This window comes from Beta vulgaris, chromosome 7 (genome assembly GCF_026745355.1).
Source record: "Beta vulgaris subsp. vulgaris cultivar EL10 chromosome 7, EL10.2, whole genome shotgun sequence".
Classification (NCBI taxonomy): domain Eukaryota; kingdom Viridiplantae; phylum Streptophyta; class Magnoliopsida; order Caryophyllales; family Amaranthaceae; genus Beta; species Beta vulgaris.
This window is the reverse complement of record NC_079208.1, coordinates 6,425,599-6,436,245: the sequence shown is the minus strand read 5'-3', so window position 1 is coordinate 6,436,245 and position 10,647 is coordinate 6,425,599. Positions and strand designations below refer to the sequence as shown.

The 10,647-nt window shown below is 33.7% G+C and overlaps 1 protein-coding gene across 1 annotated transcript; it reads left to right on the top strand.

Annotated features, from left to right (window-relative positions):
- The first annotated feature begins 8,257 nt into the window (after positions 1-8,257).
- LOC125491739 (uncharacterized) lies at positions 8,258-8,836 on the top strand. The gene has a single exon (XM_048633832.1). It carries the CDS (start codon positions 8,258-8,260, stop codon positions 8,834-8,836), a length of 579 nt encoding a protein of 192 aa, XP_048489789.1.
- The last annotated feature ends 1,811 nt before the right edge of the window (positions 8,837-10,647 follow it).

The following is a 10,647-nucleotide window of genomic DNA, read 5'->3' as shown; positions in this document are numbered from 1 at the left end:
ACGAATTTGAAATCTGTTTTACTATATTCTCTTCTCCTTGTTTGCAAATAAAATAAATTGAAATGAATTTAAGTTGTTAGGGTAGTATGTTACTGAGCTTCGGCTCACGATTTTGCTTTTGGTTTTAGGTACTGATGAAGATGACGGGATGGCGTAGAAGTGAAGATGGTCAACTACTTTACGTTATGAAAAAAAACTATATTGGTTATGTAATCTAAATTTATGATCACTAGAACACAAACTTAGTTTAACTATAACTACGTAATCATCTATGCTTAGCTATTTATATTTATATAATTAAGATGTTTATTTTAATAACTATAATATGTTTAGCGTCATGAACGAATGTTTGCCTTGTATTTTCTCGAACGAAAAATATGGCAGTAGCGCACCGACCATCTAAGTTCCGCTGCTAACATTGGACTAATTAACTTAAAAATAATGTTTAGAGGTCGGGACGTTACATTATATATTACTCACCCTATCAATAATGACATAGAAGTAATATTTTAGATTTGTTATTTTATAAGGTACAATATAATTAAATGTGTTGTATATTTTGATTATTGTCATGAGTGTAGTCTAAAACTGAAGGTTCATTACAAGTTCATTAAAGTTAATAAATATGAAAAGTTGAAACCTAAGTAATGTTATCATAATTCATACTTCAATTTCAAACTAAAAGAAAAGGAGTTTATCTGATTAACGTTATCAAAATTGTTAATAGATTAAAAAGAGTTCTACCTCCCTTTAATTAAATAAACAAAAATTTATATTTCAAAGTGGATAATGTAAAATTATGATTTTGTGAAGTACTTTATCCGTACTTTTTAATCAACTTTTTTGTAAAAAAATTGTGGTTCATTGATCCATCATGACATTAACTAAATCAGCCGCTCAACAAATGGGTTATAAGCCAATTTTAATGTATATTTAATATACAATTAAAAAATATCAAATCACAAGCTAAACCATGATTATAGAAAAAAAAATCTTAAATCTTAAATTTATGAAACAGAAAATTTTTCGTACAAATTGTGCAGATTTAAATCAGAGGAGAACAAAAGTCTATATGAGTTCAATTTCTAAAGAAGAAGGCAACTTGGGATTGCACGAAATCTACTCGCCAAAGTTCTTGAATACAATTAGATGTTTGAGCTTACCAAATCATAGCATAACAAAATTACACATGAATATGTTTTTCATTAACTATAAATCACCAAAGATAAACTAATTAGAGTTTATGAATAGTGTAAAAGTAAACCGTTGCAAGTTAAAAGAAACAGAGGAAGTATAAAATAATATATTTGAAATGAATTTAATGTATTATTATAATTATTGTAAAAAAAATTGTGTTAAACAACAAATCATCTATATTAATAATATTATCTTATAATCAAAATTACTTGCTAAATAGATAATCTGCAATTGTATGTGCCAGGTTCTACTTTATAATTTATAATAATTTATATGGCCAGTAGAATTTTTTTAATAACACTTCTACATTATATACGCTGCTCAAAAGTGATTGAGTACACATATATAGTTACTTTTACTTAAAATTAATTAACATAAATGGGGTGGATATTTTGGCATGTAAAGTGAATCTTTTGGAGGACAAGATAGGTGGTGGGTTGGGTATTACACTAGGGGAAAAAACATAAAGGGCTGCGCAGGAAGGGCTGCGCTTTTCGTAAAAGCGCAGCCCTACTAGTGAAGGGCTGCGCTTATTTAAAAAAGCGCAGCCCTACTAAGCAGAAGGGCTGCGCTTATTTAAAAAAGCGCAGCCCTTCACTAGTAGGGCTGCGCTTTTTTAAATAAGCGCAGCCCTTCTGTAGGTAAGAAGGGCTGCGCTTTTTAAAAAAGCGCAGCCCTACTAAGTGAAGGGCTGCGCTTTTTTAAAAAAGCGCAGCCCTTCCTGAAAAAATTTGAAATTTCGGAATCGCGGGCTTTGAAATATTGAGCGGGGATTCGTCAAATATATTATCTCTCATTCTCTCTCCTCTCTCACGTCCCTCATTATTCCTTTCCTCCTTCTCTCTCATCCTCTCTTCTCTCTCATCCTCTCTTCTCTCTCAAAATCTCCCATAAACATTTGCGACAAAAACCTTGAAATGATTTGCACTAAACATGGCGACGGAGTCCGATTGCCTATTGTGATACCTTTTCGGAAGCGGAACGAGCCAACGAGTCAAACACACCGCTATGCTGTGACGTTTAGGCTTTTTAAGCCATCCGAGTTCGTTTAAGCCTCCAAATACCCATTTTAAGTTTTTCCGAAATTTTTTTTTTCCTTAAATTATGTATTTGGGTTTTGTTTTATGTATTTAAACATTATTAGGTTGTAGTTCTTGTATTTTCAGATCTATAATGTTCTTGTATACTTCTCTTTGTTTATATGTTTTGATTAATGTTCTTATATACTTCCCTTTGTTTATATGTTTTGATTAATGTTCTTGTATACTTCTCTTTGTTTATATGTTTTGATTAATGTTCTTGTATACTTCTCTTTGTTTTGATTAATGTTCTTGTATACTTCTCTTTGTTTATTTTGATTAATGTTATTCTTGTATGCTTCTCTTTGTTTATTTTGATTAATGTTCTTGTATACTTCTCTTTCTATATAATTTCTTGTATTTTCATCTTTGTTTTGATTAATGTTCTTGTATACTTATTGTATACTTCTCTTTGTATATTAGTTTTTGTTCCTTTTTTTCATTTTCGTTTCATTCTTTTTATTGTTTTGGGTTTAGTATTTTCGTTTCGTTTCTCTTCTCTTCTGTTTAATTTCAGAAAATATGAGATTATGAGTAAAAAAATGACAAAAAAAAATTTTTATTTTTATTTTTTTTTTGGTAGGAAGGGCTGCGCTAGTTAGGAAAAAGCGCAGCCCTTTAGCCCAGAAGGGCTGCGCTTTTTCTTAACTAGCGCAGCCCTTCTGGGCTAGAAGGGCTGCGCTTTTTCCTAACTAGCGCAGCCCTTCTAGCTTAAGGGTTGCGCTTTTCTAGCGCAGCCCTACTTAAAAAGTGAAGGGCTGCTACTGAAAGGGCTGCTGTCAAAAAGCGCAGCCCTACATGCCTTTTTTAGCGCAGCCCTTCTTCATTTTTCCACTAGTGTTACAAGGTACTGATATAGAAGTGGGTAGTGGAAAAGGGATAGATGATTTTTTATTTTGTACTTGCCACGGGTGATGGGTGGGCATATGGATGACTTTATCTCCCTTTAATATTTAAAGATACCATCATATATGACCAAAAAATATAGGACATGCCAATAGCAGATATATTATCCTATTAGCTGAATATTTGAAATCCCGACTTCTGAAAAAGAAACTAAAGCTTAGAGTATATGAAACCCTCATAGCTGATTTCCTATTCACAAATTAAACATTATAGGCTATATGAAAGTTGTAGGTGGATATGCTTATATAGATTAAAAAAAAAATTGGAATTATCTTTCTAAAGTAATATGAATTTATCTATTCTGTTTTTAACTTCTAAATCATCACTTCTACAGAACCATGGGTGGGGTTTTTCGCATTACCAAGATCGATCATAATGTGGATGCAACCATAAGTGCTCAATTGATTTTTCTCCAGGAAATTAGTGCACTTGCTAACGGGATATCTTATCACATCATGCACCTTTGGCATGACATCCATAGACTTTCCGCAACGAGGAGGTCTTCTTTTTTCGCAATTTTAATTAGTAATTTAACACTAACTTAATATTTCAAAATCGAATATAGGTACATACTACAACTTAGAAAATTTATGAGAATAAGTTCATTAAAACATAATAATAAAAACCTATAACTTCTACGTTACTCATGTTGCTTTGGCAATTTTCAAGGGAAAGATAGAGAATGAGAAAAGAGATAGAGGAAGAGGAAGAAGAAGAGGAAAAAAATACAGGAACGAGGGTGTATAACGAAGTGGTGGAAGATAAAAGTATTAGGATTAGTAGGTTTTATATTCAATTATTATTATGTGCATTCAATGTACAATAAGTTTATATCAAACTATTTTACTTTTGGTCAAAAACAAGTCACTTTCAAGTCCAAATGGGTCACTTTTTAGTTTAAAATGGGTCACTTTTATATGTAAGACAACTTTTAACGTTAAACAAGTCAGCTTTGTATAAGTAAACTGACCCTTTTACGGCAGAAAGTTACCCACTTATTAAGCCTAGATTATGTATTCAGACACGGACTAATTATGCAGTAGCACGCTCGATGAGGAACTAGTATTCAGCTTTTGATAGATAAATGTAGACCTCTTATATAACCAGGAATGAGAATTCCATCCTTATACTTGATGCCAACAGCAGATTCACCATTCATAATGGATTAACCATGCATTATATTCTACTCCATTAATATACTTGGTTGCTAAATGTCTATTTTTTATTAACGACATGTATACATACTTCTTATGTATTTATACTCATATACATTCCCTCACTCTCTCACTCTCATACACTCTCACTCTCATACTTCCTCACACTCTCTCATCATCCAAGGACTCCTCCGACCACTCCTCCGACCAATTTTCCGGTCACTCTCTCTCATCACACATTAAAGGAGGTTGAATGGCATTATCACGCTGTCACTCCTCCGACAACATCTCCGGCAACCTTTTCGTTTACATTACGTGCAACGTTTCCGGCACATTATTGCGTTATTAATATTAATTAAATTTTATAATTCATTTAATAAAAAAAATGGACTATAATGACTTGAAAATGTTGAAAAAGTGCTCAGGTGCCTAAAATAGGCGTCGAACCACAGGTATAGGCACCTATTTTAGGCGTATGTACCTGTGGTTGAGTGTCTATTTTAGGCGCATGTACCTGTGGTTGGGCGCATATTTTAACCAACTATACATGTGGTTGGGCACCTATTTTAGGCGCCTGGGCACTTTTTTGGCATTCAAATCAATTTCTAAATTTTATTCTATTCTCATATGTTCTAATAAAGCTAAATGAAATTGGCCAAAATAAGGACCAAGAAGCTCGTGCTAAGTTGTTCGAAGCGCCAGGTTCAATACATTATATCCGTTTTATTTGAATTTTTTTATTTAATTAGCGTTTTCCCGTAATATAGCGAGATGGTAAAAAAAAACTTGAAGTTTGTTGGAAAATGTGAACTTGTCGAAAAATTTTGAAATCTTGTAGTCCTTCAATGAAGAAATGGAAGGGATGAGAGAGAGAGAGAGAGTGAAAGATGAGAGGGAATGGAAGAGGTGAGGAGGAATGGAGGGGGATGGAAGGGGAATGAGCGAGGGAATGGGAAATAGAGGGGAAAGAGAAGGATATACGCTCGTATTTTTATACAAAAATACAGGACGTTAGTAGGAAAAAAATAGATCGTCATTTAGCAAAACTCTTAATTAATGAACCAACATGAGGCCTTAAATAAGCTTAGTAATAAACCAACAAATAAAATCTAGGCACATGACTAGGTAGTAGCTTAATGCATGAGACCCGCTCCTATACTATATAACAACATGGAACTAACACATGCTAAATTATTTAATGAACAACCCACTAACATATTGCTAGACCTTAGGAACTACTCAACTACTCTTAACTAAGAATTGTTCCGATAATTTCAGGAGCACTTTCAACAAGAGTTACCTAGTTTAAACCTACTTCATTAGTATGAGTAGGGCTGGCAATCAGGTCGGGTTGGGTCAGTTTCAGGTTGACCTGATTTATATTTCAGGTCAATTACCCCTACCCCAAACCCGACCTAATTCTAATTTCAGGTCGAAAATCATAACTCAAACCCGACCTTATCAATTTCAGGTTGACCCCAAAATGACCTAAAATGGAATTCAACTATACACGCTAAATTATGAAAGTATGTGTTAATGACATGAAATTTAGGTGATCCGGAATGGGATGGTCCTAATAAAAATAAGAATAACAAAATATAGGTTGTATAAGTTATAAATGTCAGGGTTAATTTCAAATTGAACCGACCTAGAAATAATCCGACCTCTAAATCTGGTTATTCGGGTTATTTTCAGGTTCAAAAAGTCAACCCGAACCTAACCCATTATATTTTCCGGGTCGGATTGGGTCGACCTATTTTATATTTCAGGTCGGAAATTTCAACCTAAACCCGGATTTTTAAGATCAGTTTCAGGTTGGATCATCAGGTCGGGTCAACTTTTGCCAATCCTAAGTATGAATTTTTTTGAGATGAAACCCAAAAACAAATATGTGTTGGCTGGACCCAAAGTTTAGACAATTTTATTATAATGATAGTGGAGTTATAGGCAAAATCGTTGGTCCTGCTACGGTCTATATATGTTAATTAAGGAGCATAATTAAAAATACTTACACATAAGTATTCAACGCCATCATGTGAATCATAGCAATTTAGGAGGATGTCTTATATAAGAGTTATGATCCAAACTTCAATTAATGTTTGGCCGAAATCAATAAAAAAAAAATGATGTTTGGCGCCATTCAGGACATGTGTATCACAAATCAGCAAGAGTTAAATATATGAAAGCACAGAAGGAAGGGGATGTGAGAAGCCGATCATGTTTGACGCTGGTGTAGGAATGTGTTTCACGAATTGGCAAGAGTCCAAGCTATGGCAACGCATCAATCGGTCTTAAATCGTATGAGCCACTCACTTCAATTCATGTATTATTACCTATGCGCGCAGTAATAATGTTAGGACCATTTTCTATCCAATAGTTACTATCAAAGATAGGCGTTATCTGATCTGCCTGAATCAATACCGTGAAAACAAGCAATGTAGGTGTTCTAAATTAAATAAAATGACGATTATGAAAAATAATCATAATATTTGTTCTATCAAACATAACCCAAGACATTGGATATTGAAAAATAGAAATTGTATTTTAAGTTTTACATAGCTTCATTCTTTCATCTACGAGTCAACCAAGTAGATGGTCTTATTACCCATCCTGGAGGGCGCGTTATGGATTGTGGATCCAGAGAAATTTATGTACCTACAATACTATTGGAAAGTGATTAAAGTCAAAACAACATTCTACCATGATGAGTATTTCTTGGATTACATTTAGTTAAATATTTGGTTCTCCTCAAATTTCTAATGCAAATGTTTTATTTCTAATGTAAATGTTTTATGTCAATATGTGTACTCCTCACTTTTAAAAAAATGTGTAAGTGCAAGGTATCGAACATGTGATCTTTGAAGTGAAAAGTAAGAGCTTAGCCATCAATACAAAATGACTTTGTTGTTTAATGTTTCAAATAAAATATGATGAAGTCTTGTAATAATTATAATTAACTAAAAAGACTTAACTTACAAGAGAATATTGATGTCATATTCTTTTACCATAATTTCTTTTAAGGTATTGTTTTCAAACTCAGGCTTTTCAATTTTTTTTACTTATCACGTCGTGACGTGAATTTTTCAATTTTTAATGGACAAAATATACGAAAAGTAGCAAAATAAATTATGAAATTTAAAAATAATAACATAGTTGTTTATTGTAACTGGCCCGAGGGCATCATCAAGGCAAAAAATCTAGTAAATATATTAAAAGGCGAGCATAAACAATAAAAAGTGTCACGTGGTGCTCTCTCTATGGAGTTTTAGATCATGTAATCCATTACAATAAAAAAAGTTTAGAAATTGCGTAGTATAGGATTTGATCTCGAGACCTCAAGTATATATACTAAAGTCTTAACCACTAGACTAAAGTTGTATTTAGTGTTATTATCATAAAGTATTATATTAATAAATGAAATTTTACTTACTCGGGGAATAGTCGGACCTAATAACTATATCTATACAAATATATTAAAAGGCGTGCATAAACAAAAAACTGTGCCACGTTGTGCTCTCCCTAGGGAGTTTTAGTTCATGAAATCCATGTCAATAAAAAAATTTAGGAATTGCATAGTACAGGGTTTGATCGCAAGAGCTCAAGTACATATACTAAAGTCTTAACAACTAGGCTAAGTTGTATTTAGTGTTATTATTATAAAGTATTCTATTAGTAAATGAAATTTTCTCTTATTTGGGGCATAACCCAGACCTAATAACTAGTTAATATATTAAAAGGTATTCATCAACAAAGGACTGTACCACGTGACGCTTTCTATTTAGAAGATTATTATTGGCAAGGAACGTTACATGAAATGACACTCAAGTCCTTCACATACCCTCTATAAATAAAGAAGCATAATCTGCATGCTCTAGCACTAAAACATCTCTATTCTTAATATCCAAAACTCATCCAGTGAATATGTCTCCAAAAACAGCCACGATCTCCCTCTCTCTCGCTCTCCTCCTCCTAACTATAACATTGTCCTCCGCCACTACCGACTGCCCGGGCTTTGATTCAGTCTCTGACATCTTGCGTCATTACGATATACCTCCCGGGCTTTTCCCTGATTATGTGGAGCACTTTCGATGCGATCCTATCAACGTAGACTCCCACATGTTATCGATTCAATTGCAAGGTGTTTGTGCCGTTAGTAGGACAATGTTCGGTATCGGTAATCGTGTCGTCTGCCAACCCCAAATGTCAGCGATCATAAAATATCGGCAGCTCACCAATGTCAAGGGAGTGACTGTCACGCTCACCTTTGGTAACCAACCAATTGGAGAGGTCATGACAGTTACCGAAGCCAAAGTTTTCCAATTAGGCAACTTCCTTCAGTTCGATTCTGATAAAGGTAAAAGTCCGTGGTTCCCTGTTGCTTTAATCCAGGTACCTCCTAAGTGTGATAGCACCGCCGGAGCAATTGATGCGAAGAACGACAACAAAGCTATTCCGAATTGGGTTCATAACTATGGTCGCCTGCTTCCACTTGTTGCTTAAGCTAATGTTTGAACAGACCTTGCACTACACTAGCTGATGCGAGGCTTGTGAACTGTTGTTTGTTTTTATGTACTTGAGCATGTAGTCTGCGTATTATGCATCTTTCTAATATGTACTTGTAATGTTTCAATAAATCTGCTTATAAGGTAAGCAGCAATGTTTCGTTGTATGATGTGAAAAATATCTATGAAATCTTTTTCTTATACTAAAACAAATACCAAAATTAAGGATTAGACCGTACCATATTGTGATCAGTTTTTCAAATCGCATTAATGTAATTAATTAATTAATTGAATCTTGGTCTCGATATTTGACCCCATAAATATTACAATCTAAAAACATTATTCAATATTGTACGCCATAAATCGTAACATATGAAAATAGATATATATATATATATATAATATATATATATTATATATAATATATATATATATATATATATATATATATATATATATATTATATATATATATATATATATATATATAATTATACAAATAGTCGAAGATCGGATTTTTTTCGTTTATTTTTTTTAGCCAGATGTCATTTCCTATATGCAGTTCATAAACAAACTAATTATTATCTACTATATATTTCATTTGAAATCAAATCAATAACCAAATAATCAATTTATCATATAAATCAATCAATTCAAACTAACTTATTTTTCATTCATAGATTATCATAGTAATTGTTAATTTGTTGTTAGTGTTAAATTATCAATTTAACAACTACTCCCTCCGTTTCCTAAAGATCTTCCCTCTTTCCGTTTAAGGGTGTTTCCAAAAGGTCTTCCCTCTTTTGCTTTATTCCTTATTTGGCAAAACAAATTTTCCTATTTACCCTCTCATGTCACTATCATATGGTCCAATGTCACTATCATATGGTCCACCATTACATTATTAATTCAATTTTACTCCCTTTCTCTCTCCTACTTTAACCCCTTCTTATTTGTTTATTTATTTTAACCCCTTTCTCTCTCCTACTTTACTCACACCATGCCCCCCACACAACTTGATTTTCCTTGGTATCTGTAGGAACAGTAAGTGGGAAGATCTTTAGGAAACGGAGGGTAAATATTAAACAAAGACCTTATCTTTAAAATCGAAGTGATTTGAATCAACTATTCAACTAGTTTTAGTATTCAAGCTCAACATTCAAAAATTAACAATCAACTTGCAAACAATTAAGAAAACATTTGAGTTTGTTTTCCCTGAAAAAAGAAAAAAAGAAAAATGGAAGTAGATGAACATAACCTATAGGAAGTCGGCAGTGCTGCAGTTACGGGTGTTCATGATTGGTTAACCGTATCGAAATAAAATTTCGCGACGGTGACCGAAAGTATCGGTTCGCCATATTTGTGAACCGTAACCGTTCAAACCGGTAACCGCATAAACGGTTAGTCGGTTTTTCGGCACGGTTTTCCGTTTAACCATTAACCGTTAATCAAGTTTTATCAAATTTTTTTTACTAATTTTATATACTTCCTCCGTTTTTTATTAGATGTTACACTTTTGAAAATTTGGGTTCCCTAGGCACAAATTAAAGGAGTGATTAGGAGAGAATAAGGGTATGGGATTAAGCATGTGGGGACCATTGCATATGGGGTTTAAGGGAAGGGAGGAGAGAGAAAAGAGGACCCCAACTTGGTTCCCCACCACCACCCCAGCAGCCCAGCAAACTCCCACCACCACCCCACCACCCACCCGAAAATCCCACCCAAAACCCCACTTCACCCACCGAAATCCCCAGCCACCGAAAAGCCCACCCACCCGCCGAAATCCCTACCCACCCACTCGAAAACCCCA